The sequence below is a fragment of the Canis lupus genome, chromosome 12 (genome assembly GCF_011100685.1).
Source record: "Canis lupus familiaris isolate Mischka breed German Shepherd chromosome 12, alternate assembly UU_Cfam_GSD_1.0, whole genome shotgun sequence".
Classification (NCBI taxonomy): Eukaryota; Metazoa; Chordata; class Mammalia; order Carnivora; family Canidae; genus Canis; species Canis lupus.
The window spans coordinates 62,619,032-62,640,866 of NC_049233.1; the positions used below are offsets into that span (position 1 = coordinate 62,619,032).

Genomic DNA, 21,835 nt, shown 5'->3' on the forward strand with positions numbered 1-21,835 from the left:
CTCTCACAATACTTTATTGTCATGCTGATTATTTAGCTTAATACAAGTATCAAGAGGTCAAAACTGAGTCAAGTACAAAATCTAATTTACTAGAGAAAACCAAGAAACCAAGGAAATCAGCAATCTCTCCAAAAGCAACAGTAGTTAGTTTCACTATTGTACATCAAGAAAAGTCTTCATTAGACGTCATTTGTCATTAAGCTAGGAGTGCTGGTCAACACATTACCTATCACAGCTAATAGCAAATAGCTTACAATTGAAACTGTTCTTTTCTTTGTAATACCTAGAAATGAAAGCTAAGTGAAAAGAAACTAACTTAACCTTAATTTATTTAGAGACAGTGATAACTTTGCTACTACCCTTGGTTCTGGAAAAAATTTGCAAAGCGAATCTGTTCAACTTTCATGACATTTCTTCTATAATTATTTAACATCCATGTGTCTAATCATTCCAATTAAACTGTAAACTTCTTCACCATGTATTTATTCCATAGCACTAAGCACAGTAGTTGGCTTATAACATGTATTCAATACATTTGTTGAATTATATTATAGTTTTTAACTTCAGGTACCATTCATTTGACAAATAAGTATTAAATAAAGTAACATACACAGAAAGCAAGAAAAAAAAAGACCTGATTCATAATTTATTTAGGATCTACTAAATGACAAGCATAATGCTCAGTTCTTTGTACAAAGTCTGATTTAACTCTGCCCCTCTTATAAAATAAGTATTCGTGGGAGTCTGGGTGGCTCAGTGGTTGAGCATCTGCTTTCAGCTCAGGTCATGATCCTGGGGTCCCAGAATCAAGTCCCACATCAGGCTCCCTGCAGGGGAGTCTGCTTCTCCCCCTATGTCCCTGACTCTCTGTCTCTCATGACAAAAATAAAAATTTTTTAAAAATATAATAATAAGTATTCATTTCATTTTCAGTAGCAAAAACTATGACTTTGAGAAAACCACGGAGTTACTCAAGATCAACAGTTACATGACAGAGTAGAATTTGAATCTAAGTCGATCTGATCCAAAATTTTCATCTGTATCATATCATTCCAAAAGATGGATAAACATAGAGTTTGCTCTCAAAGCATAAACAATTTAGTATTTAGTACTCAAGAGAGTATGGTGTAAGTTGCAAGGGGATATATGCTCCGAGAAAAATACAATGGGGATCACACACAATGGACAGACAAGATCACCATGTACAAATGGGACATTGTTGAATATATCTGGTTTTTAAAATGTCTCCAAATAATTTTATTTATCATATATAGCCAAAAGGATAATTAGCATGAAGGAAAAAGAATTCCATTTTGACATTTTTAGAAAACTGGAGTAATCTCTAAAACTACATTAAAATCTCATCTGTGATCAAGTAACGTTTCATTTCAAAAATAAATTAAAATCAAGAAACAGGTGCTAAATAATGTATAAAATATAAAATCTGCACAAACCGACTTAGGCCTCAAGTGCTCCACTTACAATATTGCACGACATTAAGAGTAATCTGTGACAAACTTCTCAAGAATATTGCATAAAAAAGATTTTTCAGTTCAAATAACTGTAAAAATTTGCTCAGAGAATATTCTTTACAGTTTAACTATCTTTTTTTTAAAGATTTTATTTATTTATTCATGAGAGACACAGAGAGAGAGGCAGAGACACAGACAGAGGGAGAGCAGGCTCCCAGCAAGGAGCCTGATGTGGGATTTGATCCTGAGACTCCAGGATCACACCCTGGGTCAAAGGCAGGCGCTCAACCACTGAGCCACCCAGGCATCCCATTAACTTTTTTTTTTATATATATATATTTTTTTCAAGAAGTAGATATACATGTTATCAGAAGTCTCATTGATATGACAATGGAATATGTAGGGAGAGGAATGTAGGAATTATATTAAAAGATTAAATTCTTTATTTTTTTTTTTTATATTGATTGAGATTATAGTCCCTTCAATGAAATGCCAGTGCATTTTCTGGAAACTAAGAAATTGGCAAAGATTTAATAAGAAAGCTGTAGTACTTCTACTTCTACTTAGAAGTGATTTTCAAGCACTTTCAGCCTCCTAATTTTAGGCTCTTTCAAGCAATATGATCTGAAAACTTGGCTAAAGTGCATATGGTACAAATATTGCAGGATTTTTTAGAACTACTCATAAAGAGATATTTTCTAATGGTCTTTTTCCTATTCTAAAGTTTACAACTTTGAGTCTTTGGGCTTTGCTTGTGAATTCCACTAATTGAAAGGAGGTATTTGGCAGTAGCTACAAATCCATGTTCAGAATCACACCTTTTTCTCTCTATTGCAGACATCCATAATTACATAAACATCTCACTAATTTACTGTATCTATATAACCCCAGCTAAACCTTGATTTTCCTAATAGGAAAAAAGTTATCCCAGATATAGAAAACACTTAAAAATCATTATACACCCAAACCTTTATTTAAGGAACTCAGTTAAGGGAATGGGAAGCATATAACTGAAAATAAAACCAATCTAGCAATTTAAGGACTTGAGGCATTTGTAAATACTATATAAAAGTCCTAGGAAACCTGGATGGCACAGTGAAGGCAACCAACTCTTGGTTTGGCTCAGGTCATGCTTTCAGTGTCATGAGATTAAGCCCTGCATTGGGCTCAGCACTGAGTGAAGAGTCTGCTTAAGACTCTCTCCCTGTCTCCCCCTCTGCCCCTCCCTTCACACTCTCTTGCTCTCTCTCTCTCTTTCTCTCTCTCTCTTGCAAATAAATAAATAGGGGTGCCTGAGTGGCTCAATTTGTTAAGCATCTGCCTTCGGCTCAGGTCATGGTCCTGGGATCCGGCTCCACATTGTTGGGCTCTTTGCTTAGTGAGGCGCCTGCTTCTCCCTCTCTGTCTGCCTGCTGATCCCCCTACTTATGCTGTCAAATAAATTAATTAAACCTTAAAAAATAATAAAATAAGGGGCACCTGGGTGGCTCAGTTGGTTAAGTGTCTGATTCCTGATATTGGTTCAGATCACGACCTCAGGGTCGTGAAATTAAGCCCCGTGACAGGTTCCATGCTGGGCTTGGAGCCTGCTTAAGATTCTCTCTCTCCCTCTCCCTATGACCCTCTTCCAAAAAAAGCCCTATAAACAAAGGTGCCTAAAGATGGGAAGGTGATGGGGAAATAATTGTGTGCATGAAAAGAAAGCTAATGAATTATGTCTTGTGCAAAATACTTAGAGGAAAAAAGTGGCTGGAAAATAGTTCCTGTCATAATTTTAGGTCAAAATCAGTTTGAAAATGACTCACTCACTACATAATTAAATATGGCTCAGAATTAGAAAGTAAGCAACACAAAGTAAAAAAAGTCTGTATGGTAGGAGAAGAATCCTATTTCTCAGTATGAAAATCTTGTATAGCAATAAAACTAAATGAGGACAACCGTACTTTGTGCATACTGAGGAGTGGAGACATATACCGCAGGTTAGCGAGCACTTATTAAGTGCAAAATACTCTGCCATATGCTTTCTATAAGCTATCTCCTTTGATCCTTACTATAGTCTCACAAGCCAGATAGCAGCATTTCCATTTCAGAAACAAAGGCTTCAGAGGTCTAGGAATTTGACTAAAGTTGCACAGCTTTGGGGCTGAGATTTGAACCCTGCTTCCAAGGCTCTTTCTCCTATATAGCTCAACACCTTTCAAATGTAATTCAAAATTTTAAAAAAGCATATGATAGTATATCTCATAATACCTTTCAACCAATAAAAACTTACATTATGTTTAGCTTTTTAGACCTCTTTTTTAAAATTATTTATTTATTTATTTATTCATGAGAGGCAGAGAGAGAGAGGGGCAGAGACACAGGCAGAGGGAGAAGCAGGCTCCATGCAGGGAGTCCAATGTGGGACTCGATCCCAAGACCCTGGCATCATGCACTGAGCTGAACGCAGATGCTCAACCACTGAGCCACCCAAATACCCCAGCCTTTTAAGCCTTCTATACTTTGTCTATAGGGTCAACTTGTTCTGTTTCCCACATTCCTTTCCCCTTTTCATTTATCATAGATGATACAATGGGAATAATTTATACATTTAATGTATATCTATATCTAGATATCGCAAATACAATTAAAAGTCTGCCTACAACAAATATCATATGATTTCACTCATATGTAGAATTTAAGAATACAGATGAACATATGCGGGAAGGGGAAAGAGAGAGAGGAAAACAAATGTCAAGAGACTTAAAAATAAAGAACAAACTGAGGGTTGATGGAGGGAAGTGGGTGGAGAATGGGGTAAATGGGTGATGGGCATTCAGAACACTTGTGATGAATACTAGTTGTTGTGATGGATCACTGAATTCTACTCCTGAAATCAATATTGCACTGTATGTTACCTAACCAGAATTGAAATAAAATTTTAAGAAAAAAAAAGTCTACATACAAACGAACTATGTTCCATATCTATCATCCTGCTATAATGATTCATTTCTTTTCTTATTTCAATTTTAACTTAAAGCTTAACTATCTCTGTTCAAAGAAGCCTAATATTTGCCAGAATAAGTTAATACTGGGAGGGGTGCCTGAGCTGGCTAAGTCAGTGGGGTATGCGAATCCTGATATTGGGGTTGTGAATTCGAGCCGCACGTTGGGTGTAGAGTTTAAAGATAAAATCTTAATTTTTTTTTTTAAATAAAGGTTAATGGTAGCAATATAATACTAACAGATAGTACTTCTAAAAACCTTTTTTTTGCCATACCTCTATGCTCAAACTAGAATAGCCGCATTCTGAACACTAATATACCAATATTTAACTATCACACATGCTATCATTTTATAGAAGATATTTTTCAAACATGTAACTATAGCAATTCATTCATTCAAAAACATTTACTAAGTATCTAAATGCAAAGCACTGTACTACACATTGAATATAAAGTGGTAAGATTCTTCCCTTTTTTGAACTTTCAGTCTAGTAAGAGAGACATACAATAAATGAATAAGTAAACCATTACAAAATACAAAGTGCTATAAAAGAAATGACTGTGGGACGCCTGGGTGTCTCAGTCAGTTAAACGTCTGACTCTTGATCTTAATAAGCTGAGGTGTTGATTCCAGGGTCATGAGTTCAAGCCCTCTGCTGGGCCCCAAGTTGGGTGTGTAGCCTACTTAAAAAAAAAAGAAAGGGAAAAAGAAACAACTGTGATGCTGTGAAATAAAATTTGGGGAGAGGCCATACTCACACTGGCCAGGAACTGCCTTCCGAAAAAGTAACAATTAAGCAGTGATATAAAGAAAGAGTCAGCCACATAAAAAGCCAAAGTAACATCATTTTGGGGAAAACAAACAGTATGCAGAAAAGCCTACTGGAAAGAGTACCTTGCATTTAGTGAACCCCGAGAGAACCACTGTGACAGAAGCACAGTTAGCTAAGACAGAGTCAGACCACACAGGTCTCACAGGCAAAATCAGAATGTGTATTTTATCTGAAATGCAACAGAGGCACCAAAATTTGTAAATAAAGGGTTTAAACACAAAATGACAAAAGCTGGGTTTTTTCAAGATTTTATTTATTTTGAAAGAGAGAGGGCAAAGAGAGAGAGAGAAAATCCCGTACAGACTCCATGCCATGTGCAAAGCCCAGAGCCCAACTTGGGGCTAAATCCCACAATCATGAGACCATGACATGAGCTGAAATCAAGAGCCGGACACTTGACCAACTGAGCTACCCAAGTGCCCAAAACAGATTCATTTCTTTAAAAGATTGCTTTGGCTGCTAAAGAAGGGACAGATGGAAGGGAAACGAGAGCAACCAAGAAGACCAGTTACGAGATGACACAGTATTCTAGACGAGAGGTATCAACGTTGACTATGATCATTTCAGTGAGTTGGAGAGAAGAGTTTCAGAATATATTCTGGAGGCAGAATTTACTAAATTCCAAGTTCAGGGTCAGAGGGAGACAGAGAAACAGAAAAAAAATAACGATCTAGTTTCTATTTAAACAACTGAAAAGATAAAGGTTCCAATAACTGAGATGAGAAAAGGTAGACAAAAGGTTTGAAAAGAGAAATCAGAAACTCTGTTTTGGACGTGTTGACATCTGAGATTCTATAAAACTTGCGAGTGATGATGTAAATCAGGAAGGTAGCCATTCAAATGTGAAGCTTCAAAGAAAGGACTGATCTAGAGATAATCCCTCAAGATAGGATATGATTTCAGGGAATCAAACAATGACATTATTCATATATTCAGGACACTATGGAAAGAATGGGTTTTCTAACCAAGCAACCAAAACATAAATATAATGTAAGAAAATGGCTGGATTCAGATAGAAGTCTAGAGATCCAAAAGTCCTTGTATTCTAAATTTGTTCAATGATGATTTGAAGCAGTGTAATCAAAGTAACATCAGAGACCCTAAAGAGAAGCTAAACAAGAACAAAAGCAGATCTTTTAGTCTAAAACAAACCTCCAGGAAAATGACATATAACAGAAAAAGGGATTTAAAAAAAAAAGAGGAGCTTTCTGGAGAACTTTATATCTGCATTTAAGAGACTAAATAAATACTGCAATTCATATCATCTAAACCAAAGACAAGAAACACTGGTATATTGTAAACTGCTTCTAATTGCAAACTACATTTATAGAACACACATATATATATACATACACACACACATATGTATGGGTATGTATGTGGTGGAGTACATGTATAAGTATTATGTTGTTAGCTCCATATGGACTCAGGTTTTATTGATTACTGTATCACTAATGCCATAATATATGGCACACACTGAGTAGCTAACTAAATGTTTGCTTATTACACGAATGAACCAATGAACAAAATGTATGCTTCAAGAAAATGAACCAAGACAGAACTACAAAAATAACTTAATCTATAAGTTAATATCTAACCAGACAAATGCAAAGATTTTTTTTTAAAGTTACAAATCCAAAGAAAGCAAAGACACGGCTCTGGTCTAAGACATATTTTAATAGCTTATCCCTCTGAAACTGACATAGTACTTAACAAAGAAAACTATGAAATTAAAGGATTATACAGACACCTTTTTTCATTAATTATTAAGTAATTAGTCTAAAATTTAAATAATCAAGTAAATCAAAAGCTCCCACCTATTAACATATAAAAACACTGGCAATATAATAGAAAATATTTTTCCTTGTGCAGTTGAGTACAGTATTTGTGGGAAAACAAGAGAACTTTAGAAAATATACAGAAATGTTTGTGTTTGGCAATGTAATAAATACACACATTCTTTAATGAGAGCATCTGAAAATAGAAAATATCATACCTGCAAGCAAAGTACAATGGAGTGGCTCCAGATACATTTGGCCTGTTAATATCAGCACCACTGTCTAGCAAGCACTGCACTGTCTGGAGGGAAAAGAAATAATTAAAAAATAAAGCCAGAGAAGTAAAACAAAGACACAATTACCACGATTTAAACAGATAGAAGGAATGGTCTTACCACAACTTGAAATTTTAAAGTAGAACAAGTAGGAACATGACAATTATGATAGCTGAACTACTTCAACTTTTTGGTTAGCTCTCTTGAGACTCTCAGGTACTAAATAATACATGTGTAATTATCAATGACATATAACCTGTTAGAATCTGGGAAGGTTCTAAAAAAATCACTGACACATGTAGCTACCAAGGACTTGAAAACAGGCTTGAACAACTGAGGAACTGAATTTTTAATATATTTTATAATAATTAAGTTTAAATAGCCACAAATGGCTAGTAAAGTTGACAGAACTACTCTAGATATTTGGATTTAAAAACCAGAATTCTTTTGCCTCTAAAAATAAAAAACAGGTACCAGAACTATCATTTTCTTAAACTCAAACATAATTATTAAAGTTCAAAATGTTAAAAAGCTATAAAGTCCTCTTACTACTAACAGTAATCAATACTGATTTCAGTTTCTCTGATAGTCTCATTCATACATACTGTCTCCTAAGCTCTACTTCTGCAATCATTCGAATCATATACTAAGGAAAAGCAAATTATAAAACCTTAAAAACATATATCCCATAATTAGAGATAGAATGAGGCTTGCCTAAAACCTCAAAAAAAAAAAAAAAAAAAAAAAAAAGCATCTCTCCTGGCTTTATTCCTTTAGTCTTCATTTGAATTTCTCCTACAAAAAAGGAAGAAAACATGTAAAAACCTAAAAGTTTTTGGAATTACACCATTTAATATTACTTCTGGACTGAACACATGTTCATTATTGCTGCTGTAATACCTAGTACAAGGTCAGTAAAATAATAAGACTATAAACTCACAAGAAAGAACAGGAAAGAACAGAACAGTATACTGGACAAATCGATCAGTTTTGGGAAAGTGGCAAACAAGTGGAGGGATAGAAGCCGACTAGTAGATCAAAGGCAGCTGAAGTCTACATGCCTGCAAACGTGGATTCCAACAAACCATCAAATTCTCCCTTTAGAACATACATACAAAATACAGGAATTGGAAGTACCAGGTAACTTAGAAGACAAAGATAGTTACAAAGAGCTCTAAACAGAAATAGTAGTTGAAAGCCTGTAAAAGAAAGAGCTGGACCTTACCCTAGAACCCTTCTTCCCCATGGCAGAGAGTTTAGCCACTATCTCTCCCTACACTGTCTCAAAATAGGAAGGTTTATTCTCTGGACAAACTGAACAGGGAGGCTCTAGACTGGCAGACAAGATATAGAAGTAAAGCAGAGATAAGGAGCCATGATGAACAAAGTTAAGTGAAAATCTTTAGCCCCTACATTCCACTAGGCTCCCAGAAATCCAGTAGCCAGGCTTAAAACCTCAAAAGGTGGAGATTCCAAGTTTCCTCTCTGGAGACTGGCAAGAGAAAAGAGTCCTACAAATACCAGCATTACAGAGTGGCCATGAAATAGCCCAATCGTCTCCAAGGGGACATTTGATAATGCTGGGAGATTATTTTTTCATGATTGGGGAAGGAAGAGTACAATTGGCAGCTAGTGGGGAGAGGTCAGGGATAGGTCTAAACATCCTACAATCTACAGATGGCCCCCATAACAAAGAATTTTCAGGCCCAAAATATCTCAGGCAAGATTGAGAAACCATAGCACACTGTGGGGCCAGCCAATAAACCCAACCCATGTACACAATGCTTCCTACCAATATTTTAGTGCCTCACCACTCTACACGAATGGGCAGACAACATTTAAGAGACAACTAACTTGATTAACTAAAAGCAGGTCTCTATCCTGAAAAACAAAAATCAAAACAAAAGAAAAAGGAAGTCAGGAAGATAAAGATAATAAAGAGAACCAAAGAAAAAGCCACAAAATTTAGAAAAGATATTACCTCAAACAGAAAAGATATTATATCCATAGGACAAGAACAAGATGCTGGGAGAAAAATATTCAGAGAATAAGAAATTAAAAATATGATAGAAGTAAAAATTCAATAGGAACTTAAACATTTTTTTAAAGTTTATTTTGATTTGCTTAAGTATTCTCCACGCCCAACATGGGGCTCAAACTCACAACCCCGAGGCCAAAAATAGCATACCCCTCTCTGAGCCACCCAGGCACTCTGCAAATTCAATAGTTTAGAAAGACAATATTGGAAAAACTCCACAAGAAATAAAGTAAAAAAAGACAAAACAGGAAGAATGGGAAATTAGTAGATCAATTCAGGGAGACACTGTAGAAATAAGGAATAAAGAGAATGAAGGAGATGGGAGACCAAAGGGAAGTAATCAAGAAATAATGTCCAAAAATTTCCATAACTGAAAGACATGCAGTGCCAAACTGAAAAGATTCACCAACTGTCTGGTGTAATAAATTAAAGGCCAACAAAGCACATCAAAGTAAAATTTCATAATACGGAGGATATAAGATTACAGAAATAAACAGAAATCAGATTAGCACTAAACTTCTCAACAGCAACATTGAAATTTAAAACACTAATTGCCTTTAAAATGATAAGGTAAATGACTTCCAATGTAGAATTCTATAGCCAACCACACTATCATTAGAATAAATGGTTTTAAATAAAAAATACGCTTAACTACATAAGATGTTGAAAAAAAAGTACATCCAATGCACCTTTTCTCAAGAAGCTACTAAGTAAAGGAATATATCAAAATATGAAAACTAGATTATTAGGGATTGAACATAGGAGAAACTAAGAAATTTCTAAGTTTAAAAAATGGAAATTCATTCATCATCTAATGAATTTGTCTTTGTAGAAAATAGTACTGAGATATTTTGTTGGCACATATAGGAAGAACTACTGATTCATAAAAAATAAATTGAACAAAGCCAATTATTGACTTTAAGAAAAATAGTCATCCTAGATAGAAAATGTTGTTATAATTCATTACTTGAGGCACCTGGGTGACTCAGTGGTTTACTATCTGCCTTCAGCTCAGGTCTTGATCCTGGGATCCTGGGATCGAGTCCCTCATCAGGCTCCCCACAGGGAGTCTGCTTCTCCATCTGCCTATGTCTCTCTCTCTCTCTCTCTCTCTCTCTCTCGGTCCCTCATGAATATATAAAATCTTTAAAAAATAAAAAAATAATTCATTACTTGAGTCAAGAATAAATAATAGTTACCTAACTATATATACACCTAATCTTCTCCGTCAAAATTGACAATTTAATCTTAGAAATAGGGGAGAAGGCATGGGAAGAAGATTTAAATGGATTATATCCTCACTCACCAGGACAAGAAATGATTCAGTGACATCTGAAAGTTGAGAAAGAGCAATAGAAGTATATTATTTGGAAATAGATACCAGAAGAAACACTTAAAGAGCTCAAAATTGTTGCCTGGTGATCACGACTGGACAGAAAGGGTAGCTTAAGGGACTATCATTTTTATTGCAAAGATTCTGATTGGTAAGAATAGAATTATTTTAAGATAGAGTATTCATGTATTGCTAATTGAATTTACTTCTATTCCAAGAGGAATAGAAACACTGTTACATAAAATTTTATTATCCTCTATAGAACTCCTTTAAACTGCGGACAAGTGGTCAAGCATAGCATTTAAATATAAGAAAAATAAGGGGCACCTGGGTGGCTCAGGGAGTGATGCTGGTGTACCAGAATCGAGTCCTGCATCGGGCTCCCCAAAGGGAGCCTACCTCTCCCTCTGCCTCTATCATAAATAAATAAATAAAATCTTTTAAGAAAAATAAGAAAAATAAGCTTAATTAAGTCATATTTTTATAAAACAAGGCCTATTTGAGCCTTTTGATCATGGCTTTTTCCTTTCTGAGTTTTGACCTAGAAGCTGTGTCTGCATGGCCCAAAACAAGAATGAGATGGACAGCACCAATAATGTTTCTTAGCTGTTATAGAAATTAGACAAAAAGCCATATCGAAAAGGCTCAGGAGAGGTGAAAGCAATATATATACTGAAAATATATACTAATATACAATTAAAACCAAGCAATCCAGATAGAAGCAGAAATAAATTATTATTATGATATTTAAATACTTTAATCTCTATATTCAACGTGGAACTTGAACTCACAACTGCTAGATCAAGAGTTGCATGCTCCAACTGGGCCAGCCAGGCGTCCCAGAAGAAGAAATAAATTATTAATAAAACATACTATTAATTCACAAAAGTTATAAAGTTGTTTAAAATACATAATGATATAATAATGTAACTTTAACATGTACCTGGACACTGTGCTAATAAATTTAATACATCCTGTAAGGAAACTGATATTCTACTTTTAAAGTAGGAAACTGAGTCTCAAAGAAGTAATGTGCATCCCAACACACAAATTAATAGAGAAATCGGATTAAACTCAAATCCATGTTCATAACCACTATGATACCTACCAAAAAGTAGGAATTCTAATTTTTCTGAATTTGGATTACTAAGTAGAAGTAACGCTAATTGGCAGAACTTCATAAACTACATTAATTATAATCTACTAATTCCCCACTAAATAACTACTTGAGAGTCAAACTTAAGTGCCTAGACAGCTATTTGTGTTTAGCTTTAAAATAGTGTCATTTAAAAAAAAAAAAAAATAGTGTCATTTTAAATCATACACTTTTTACAGTATTTCCGTATCTTTTTTTATACTGTAGAACTTAGAATACAAAAACAATTAGGCCATTACCCTAACATATCCTTCTACTGTTCTCTTCAACAAAGTGGTGAGACAAACTCTGAACACATCTTAGCAAGAAAACATGTCTCACTACATGCACCATCCTATGTTCCTAGCATAGCCTCACTTATGGGAAATACCTGACAAAGATATGAAAAATTATTTCTGTTCTTGAGAAAAGATTAGAAAGTAAAGTAGCTCATTCTAGCATTTTCTTTTCCATTTGTAAATCTTTCTGCTTTTCTAACAAAATTAACATCACTGAATTATGTATCTATTAAAAGAAACATTTTTTTAAACTTTCAAAAATTCCACTTGTGGATAAAATGTTGCCTGAAGACAAACAAGAAGAAAAAGCTAGTTCCTTCAGAGTAAGGATAAATAATATATAAAGGGATGTGAATGTAAGGAAAGAAACTGCCTTGTAGCACCGAAATGAATGAAAAGTCATCAATCTTTAGGATTAAAAAAAAAAAAAAAGGATTTGCGTACAGACTTCTTTTTGTAAAAGCTCGGAAACAGGAGGAAAAAGAATAATGCAGAATTAGTTAAATGGCATAACAAAAGAAGAAAGAAAGTCACAGATAATCCAAATCACAATTAAAAAAAAAAATTCCAGTCTATGTAGAACCACTTATATGTATACAAAGGGTAAAATAACTTTGAAACTAGTAAAACTCAGGTGGAAGAAACTGAGCATTTATTAAATACATGTGTGCTCTTGAAGAAACTATACTCCTTGAGGACTTTAAATTATACAGAAGCCTAAGGAAAAACATAATTGAAGAAATTAATTCTGGATTTAACTACTAAAATCCCTAAAGAGTTTCAAAAGCAGAGATTTTTCACCCATAGGAACAAATCAGACACATTATAAGTGTCTGATTATTATAAGAAATAGCACTTATCATGGCACCTGGGTGGCTCAGTTGGTTAAGCGTCTGACTTCATTCAGGCCATTATCTCGGGTCCTGGGATAGGGTCCCGACATCAGGCTCCGCACTCAGCGGGACATGTGTTTCTCTCTCCCTCTGCCTCCCCACCCCTTCTTGTGTGCACACATGCACTCTCTCAATAAATAAAATCTTTAAAAAAAAATAGTACTATCAATATATACAACATTTAAAAGTACAAAATTTAAAAGTGACAAACATTCAGAAATGGAAAGAAAATGGCCGAGAAAAACTGGCTGAAATGGTACTGCATTTTTTTGCCCATTCTATCTTTCAAAAAGAATCCCAATATCCATTACATGCTAGGGACTACTCTAGATGCCAGAGTTAGATAGCAATGAAGAAGAATCCCTATCCTCATGAAGCTTACATTCTAGTGGAAAAGGAAGACCAAGAGACAAAACAAAAACATGTAGTATGTGAGACAGTGACTAGTCACATCCAGAAAAATTAATAAGATTCTCTATGATAGATTTGCATTCAATGTGTTGTAGCAAATTCCTCACACCTACACCCCTTACCTACAAATACTTCTGTAAAAATTGCATTGTCGGTTTTACAGACTATAAACCATGAAATCCAAAAAAACCTGCGATTTACAATGGTGATTATTCTTCTGTTTTAAAAACTTTATGACTTCTCATTTACCTGAAAAAATTAGGGTCAGAAGCTTACAGTATGAAAGCAGACATATAAAAGTATGCCAACATAAATATTTGTAAATGACAGTTGATTATCTACATTTTCCAATATAATAATTTTAAGAATGAAATCATTTGCCTAGTTTAGATAACCAAAAATATGCTTTCAAGGTAATTCAAAACTTCAAATTCCCTGTCCAATATTTCCCACCAGCAAAAACACAACAAAAAACAAACAAACAAACAAAACTATCCTTTTCCTAGATTATCTACATGGGGGAGGGGGGGTCCTTCCTCCTTACAGTGTAAGAAACTACTAGGAAGTAACCTTGAAAGAAAAGCATTCAAAGGGGATTTTCAAATTGCTTCAAGAAATCCTTAAGAAACAACACATTCTCAACAAACTTCATGACTTTTCAAGTGGTAAAACAATATTCTGAGTGGAAAACTAAATGTGCCAAGCTAATGTTTGAGTCAATCTCAAAAGTCATTAAATTGAAGGCAGTGACTAACCAAGACCACCTGTGCCCAAAACACTGAAAATTACAAAGCAAGAAATCCAAGGCAGCTCAACTTTATCAATATCAACTATAAAAACAACACTGACCAAAGTAAAAAGGAATAGATATCCAATATTAAAATTACAAGTAAAAATACAAATTGTGGTATTATTACTTGCTACAAGACAAAACAAAAAAGCCTATTTATCTTTTATTAAAAATAATTCTGATGACAGGACTTCACAGCAGTGCACAAATTACTTATGCACTAAGGAAAATGGCCAACTCACTAATCAATGACTGTTTTATATGTTTCTCTAAGCTTACCAAAGCTTTGAAGTCTTATGTTACATCTAATAAAAATCATTATTACCCACTTGTGTTTGAAAATCACAGTAACAAACTTTCTATTATTTATTTGCTCACATTTTCCAGATGTTATTAAAGGAGAATTCTAACATTAGAATAAATAAAATTATTCTGAATCTAAAAATACAATCCAAAATGTTAGTCTATCTACCTTTGAGCCTCAAGGCTGAATCCAACGAATGATTTTGCAAAAGCATTCAATTAAGTTTGGATGGCTGTCCTGTAATTCTCCAGATGAAAAGCTTGAAAGCTGGCTAAAAGATATCAAGAGAGCTGACTGAACGTAGGTAAGCACTGTTCCTTACCAAGCCTACAATTTCAGTAAAACATGCAGTCAGTTCCACCAAAGACAGTTTATAATACCAGCATCAAGTAATGCTTTTAAGATTCAGGAGCTTAAATCTACTCTAAGCAGGGTCCAACGATCATTTTATATTATCTATGAAGTTTCATATTTAGCTCTATAAATTTAGCAACATAAAGTTTATTCTGATAAAAATAAAATCTCTTCTTTAATGAAGTGAAATTAGTCCATAAACTAATCCCTCTGTGTATTCCAATTTATTCTAATAAATTGTGACTAAACCATTTGACAATTTGCTAGGGTTTCTAAACCCAAGTTATTCCAGGAAAACAGTGATCAATCATTTGTGGCAATTTTACACATTACTAAATCTTAAAGAACTAATAGCAAAGAAAAAAGTCATCAAAAAGTAAGTTCAGCCTATGGTCAGAAAAACTGAAGTCGTTATATCTATGTAGGTTTTACTATACTTTCTAAAAATGAGATTAAGATTCAAACAAGATACTGGTTCTAGGTCACTATATAAGACTGAAGGAATTAAGGGTCCAGAGAGTGCTTTCTGTACTTTCCTTGCAAAATCACATCATACACATTAATAATGGTAGTAGAGAAAGAAAGAAAGAGTACCAATACTATTACTGTTCTTTATTTCTAAAGATTTTATTTATTCATTGTTATTGCTCTTAAGTATCTTCCAAGGTGTTCACAACACTTAACATAAATTACATAAACAGTAAACAGAATATACCTTAGGAGGTAGGTAAGGGCAGGGGAAGAAAAATTTGCAAAAGACTATATAGCAGGCTAGCTGAATAACCAAATTCTGAAGTGATTTTTAAAATCAATATCCCAAGACAAACCGTAATTTTGCTATTGTACAGCAAATAACAGCTGACCTTGGGAAAGTTATTAAAAAATTAAAATACTAAGGGGCTGGGGCACCTGGGTGGCTCCATGGTTGAGCATCTGCCTTTGGCTCAGGTTGTGATCCTGGGGTCCAGGATCAAGTACCACATTGGGCTCCCTGCATGGAGCCTGCTTCTCCCTCTGCCTGCGTCTGCCTCTCTCTCTCTCTCTCTCTCTCTCTGTATCTCTCATGAATAAATAAATAAAATCTTTAAAAAAAAATACATCTTGAAACCTGTGAGCACTGCTGTATGCCTACATGGAACTAAGTTTTGAGGTCCTTTTTTTTTTTTTTTTTTTTTAAAGATTTTATTTATTTATTCATGATAGTCACAGAGAGAGAGAGAGAGAGAGAGGCAGAGACACAGGCAGAGGGAGAAGCAGGCTCCATGCACCGGGAGCCCGACGTGGGATTCGATCCCGGGCCTTCAGGATCGCGCCCTGGGCCAAAGGCAGGCGCCAAAACGCTGCGCCACCCAGGGATCCCTAAAGCTTTACTTTTTTTTCTTTAATTTATGATAGTCACACAGAGAGAGAGAGAGAGGCAGAGACACAGGCAGAGGGAGAAGCAGGCTCCATGCTGGGAGCCTGACGTGGGATTCGATCCTGGGTCTCCAGGATCGCGCCCTGGTCCAAAGGCAGGCACTAAACCGCTGCGCCACCCAGGGATCCCTAAGTTTTGAGGTCCTTTTAATGAATTTATACATGAATTGGCTACTTAGAGACCATGAAAAAGCCATATTTACTTGCTGCTAAAATAAGTCACCAGGATACCTGACAAAGCATTTTAGATTCAGTGTTCAATCTACAGAGAGCTATACAAAGAGCTAAAAAAACAAAAAAACAAAAAAAAAAAAACAAAAAAAAAAAACAAATCAATAATCCCTACCCTGTAAAAATGTATTCTATCATATGCTCAACCGCTGAGATCTTACCATGTCCCAGAAAGAGACAAGTAATTATAAGACACTGGTAATATTAGCTCAACTACCAACAAAGATAGACTAACTTTTCAATATTTCTTTTTGCCTTAATGAAGGAAGAATTAAAGATGCATATAATAATTCACAAAACAGCCAGTGCTAAACATACTCTTTATCTGTTCATGATCCTCACAGATAACTATAACTGACCAACTAAAAGACAATGAAATCTCACTCACTAATACAATCAACCGCAAGTCAACATGGCTTTTTGTACCCTTCCTCCAATGCTATATCTGCAAAATCTCACTCTGTGAAACTCATCATTGCAGTGAAGTCAAGCCCCCTTATAAATCTTCAGAAAATACAATTCTTCAAAGGCATCTGACTATAAGGAATCCTCCCTTACTTCACCACACCTGCTTTAGGTTGTAAACCATATGGAGTATATTATACTTATACTAACTATTCTTCAATAACTTCAGAGGATAATTCTAAATTTTTAATGCAGCCTGTAATGCACATGTTTTGAAATAAGGTTTTCTCAGCAACTCTTGTTTCTTCACTGGCTCAAGGCAGCTAAAATGAGCTTTTATAGAACACTTCTAATCTAAATCCTAGTTTTTTGTAGAAAATTCTTGGGCAACAGGTAGCATTTATAATCTTAGTAAATGACACTCCACTCCTGTTATGGCACAGTGTTTATATTAAAGTGGGTGTTTTTCTGTCCTATAACAACTACCAGCAGGACTCATTCTCTAATATGCAACAGTTGTTTAAAAACCTGGGCCACTGGGCAGCCTTGGGTGGCTCAGCGGTTCAGCACCGCCTTCAGCCAGGGGCGTGATCCTGGACACCCGGGATCGAGTCCCATGTCGGGTTCCCTGCATGGAGCCAGCTTCTCCCTCTGCCTGTGTCTCTGTCTCTCATAAATAAAAAATAAAATCTTTAAGAAAAAAAAATCTGGGCCATTTTGGGCAGCCTGGATGGCTCAGTGGTTAAGCGTCTGCCTTTGGCTCAGGGCCTGATCCTGGAATCCCGGGATTGAGTCCCACATCGGGCTTCCTGCATGGAGCCTGCTTCTCCCTCTGCCTGTGTCTCTGCCTCTCTCTGTGTGTCTCTCATGAATAAATGAATAAAATCTTAAAAAAAAAAAAAAAAAAAAACCTGGGTCATTCAAGATTAGGACATTTCAGATAATTTTTCTTCACACAGAATATTTTTAAGTTAATAATGTTGACTCTCAGAAAGTAAAACTAATGAGAAGGAAAATAATTCTTGAAAACACTGGGTTAGTTTTCAGATGATGAAAGACAAAAAATAATAATAAATGAATAACTGGTGTTCAGAAGAAACTCTGGGGGAAAAAAATGCTATATCCCTCCTCTTATCCAATTCATTAAACATAAGACAATGGTACTCCTGGCCTCACTATCTTAAAGTAGTACAATATTCTGTGAATTGTAAGTCTTACATAAAGCATCTAAACATATAGGATCCTACATTCTGAACCCAGATTAGGGAAAAAGTGTTTGCAGAGGTGAAAATCTAGATTCCAGTAGGAATTTTCCCAACACAAAGACTCAGAGAATGTACAAAACAATACATATTAAACACACAAATTTCTATATCTTGCAGTTACTGATATTTTTTTTGCTTTCGGCTGGGTTTTGTTGTTATTGTTATGGTAAACAAGTAAATAAGTAAATTATTATCAATAATGTTAAGTGTGAAAAAAAAAACTCAAAAGTAACCAGGATAGGAAATTATAACAAAGCAGATTTTCAATTTTAAGCTAACAATATTTTTAAAGATTTCATTTATTTATTCATGAGAGACACAGAGAGAGACAGAGGCAGAGACAGAGGCAGAGGGAGAAGCAGGCTCCATGCAGGGAGCCCGACGTGGGGCTCGATCCCGGGTCTCCAGGATCAGGCCCTGGGCCAAGGGCAGCGCTAAACCGCTGAGTCACCCGGGCTGCCCTAAACTAACAATTTTTATATAAAACAGCCGTCTCCTAGTGAAAGAGAAAAGTGTTAGCAATTTTTTAAAGTTGAACATTTTTACATGAGAGTAACAAGGAAGTACTGACATAAAACAAATGTAAGACTTTAGAAATCTAAGAAAGAAAACCACCACCATTCTAATCTTGCATCATGTTCCAAAACAAGAGAAAAATATGATAATCCAAGTTGAAATATTTAAGCAATGTCAGTGCTCACTTTCTTACTATCCAATCCCAATAACTGAGGCTTACTGGTAAAAAGTAAAATATTAAAAAGTTATGTGATAAGACTGAGAATAAGATCATTATTACATGTGAACAACATTTAAATTTTAGTATATTCAGCTATCAAAATCTATGGAAGAGAAATAAATTTAAAATCCAAATATTTTAAACAGATTTAAAAGCACTGTTTTCTATTCCTTTTATCCACAAAGAATATATAGTAATCATGAACCCATATGATGCAGAAAACATTCTGAGATTTTGCTACAATGCTTCATGCTGCCAATTATGCACAGTGGAAAATTTTTCATGAATTCAAAGTTTGCAAAATAAATACATGCAACTTAAAGTCCTCATGGCTGAATTTACCGTCTTGTGACCATTCTGGCAGGCGACATGCAGTGCTGTCTGCCCCATCGCATCCTCAACGTCGACGTCACTGACGTGCTGCACAAGGTCATGGAGTAGTTCTGTCCGCCCATTCACAGCGAGCCAGTGTATCTGTACAGCCATTTAGTTACTTAACATTTGTGCAAGGAGTGTTTCATAAAGACAGCAGATAAATAATGCTATTATTTCTCAAATGTGAGCATAGTACACATACTAAAGATTAAAATAAAAGCCCATATATTTCCTGTATTTTTCCTTTTTTTTTTTTAATGGGGAAAAATATGCATCAAGATATAGGTTATACCACCGTGTACTTCAAAATCAAGCATTTCATGGATCATTACAGTTAAATATCCTAGACTTAGGACCACCAAATACTCCACTTCCTAGATGATCCTGGACTCTATGCATAGTTTGTCTCTAAAGGAAAGGTACTGGATACATTTCCTTCCCCAGAAACAAACATGAGTAAATAAAAGGTAATTAATACAATAGACATATTCTTTATTTCCTGTATTTTCCAAGTAACTCATGTATCATACATAAGTAATAATATAAAAGGAGAATAAAACATCTTAACTCTACCACTCAAAGATAATCAATGTTAAAACTTTGGACTATGCTATCCATGCATTCTTCAATTGACTTTTTTTCCATTAAAAAATACATCATGAAACTTGTTTTAGGATGGCAGCTTAAACACATGCATCAACTTCTGATTCTTCCCCCAAACACCACTGAAATGACAATGAAGAATATACTTTTTCTTAAAAGAACAGACCCATTACAATAAAGAAAAAAAGAGACTATAATAGCAACAAGTTTTACAAGATAAAAGCTTTTGTCTGAATTGTCAGAACAGAAAGCTGAATCCTAAACTAGTAAGGTGATTCAGAGATTGAATCCTAAACTAGTAAGGTGATTCAGATCTCTGAAATCCCAAAACGCTCAAGAATCAGTGCACCTTGCATCTCTTGAAGTAGAGATGAACTAGTGGATTTAGACCCTTAAATCCCCAACCCTCCTCAACTCTTCCAGGCCAATGACTGCCCCTTCCCAATCTGAGAGACTACAGGAGGCTTGAAAACAATCTTTAGATAAGTGACACCAGGCACAATGAAGCAAGAATATCACATTGAAAAGGGAAATGAGGGGCATCTGGGTAGCTCAGTCGGTCAAGCGTCTGCTTTTAGCTCAGGTCATGATCCCAGGGTCCTGGGATCAAGCCCCACACTGGGCTCCCTGCTCAACAAGGAGCCTGCTTCTCCTTTTCCCTCTGCTTGCTACTTTGCCTGCTTGTGCTCACTCACTCTGTCAAATAAATAAATAAAATATTTTTTAAAAAAATTCAAAAGGGAGATGAAGTGCAAGTTTATATATGATACTGAAATCCCAAACCGTTCTCCTCTACCTAGCATCCAGGATGCTAACACCCTCCTGGCAATTGTCAGGGCTTTCTCTGAGGAATCCAACCAGCTTGAGAATAAATGCCTAAAGAAACCGGTATCAGGAAGGATCCTAAAGGCAATTGCCCAAGCAGATCACCCTACACTGAAGCCCATGATGAATAATCTTATTCATTCAAACAGAGCTTTCAAATAGCTTTTCCTAATTACCAAACATTTGACAAATGCATCTAGTCTGAAAGACCAAACAGCAGCAACAACAAAAAGCAAATAGCAGAGAAGAAAAGGAACCATGAATATTCAAGAAAAGAAGTTTCAAAAGAAAAAGCTATATATTGAATACTCTCAGAGAGAAAACATACAGACTGCATCCTTCAAACAAGAACAGGATATTATTTTTTAAAAAGACAATGAAAAACAAACTCCTGGAAATTAATACTGTGATAGAGACATGCAAACTCAAAAGAAGATCTAGAAGAATATTGAGGAAGCCTTCCAGGAAGCACAAAAAAGACAAAGAAATGGAGAAGCAAGAGAAAAGGTGAAAAAATTAAAAGGTTAGCCCAACAGGTCCAATATCCAAATGAATGATTACATAATCAGACTCAAAACTCAAGTAATGCAAGTATCAACACAAGGATCAATACAAAGTATCAACAAATTTTCCTCCCATTAACTTTTTCTCAGTTAACTATTGGAAATGTGCTCCAGCAAAGTGACAGAATAGTTATCTACAAAGACAGACACAGAATCCACATAAAAAAGAACCCAAAACAAGAGAAAGGCAAAAGAAATCTCTAGGATGATGGTGAAGAGACATTCCAAACAACTGTGAAGGAGCCTACAAATCACCCAATCCATCTTAGAGAGGACAGAAGTCTCCATTAAAAGAGTCCTTCAAAATTAATCAAGAAGATGAAAGACAGTGAATCTTTATCATGAGGATATATACAAAGCTCAGAGAGAGCTTAGTAAAGAAGTACTTAGAAAAGTTTTTTTTTAATTTTTAAGCTGCAGTTAACATAGAAACTGGAAAAGACGAAATTATCTCTACTTGAAGATGACATGACTGTCTACATAGAAAACCCTAAGCAATCTACAAAAAAAATTCCTA

General features: G+C 35.2%; 1 protein-coding gene across 5 annotated transcripts in view; it reads right to left on the reverse strand.

Moving 5' to 3' along the window:
• HACE1 (HECT domain and ankyrin repeat containing E3 ubiquitin protein ligase 1) overlaps window positions 1–21,835 on the reverse strand; it is a 107,890-nt gene that overhangs the window by 63,171 nt on the left and 22,884 nt on the right. For 3 of the 5 annotated variants that reach the window (XM_038554813.1, XM_038554814.1, XM_038554815.1), the window contains 2 exons: window positions 19,295–19,426; window positions 7,286–7,368 (listed from right to left, as the gene is read on the reverse strand). In XM_038554813.1, the coding sequence (XP_038410741.1) occupies window positions 7,286–7,368; window positions 19,295–19,426 (215 nt within the window). Of the gene's footprint in view, window positions 1–7,285; window positions 7,369–19,294; window positions 19,427–21,835 lie in introns of those variants that run through there. The other 2 variants (XM_038554816.1, XM_038554817.1) reach the window with 2 other exon arrangements.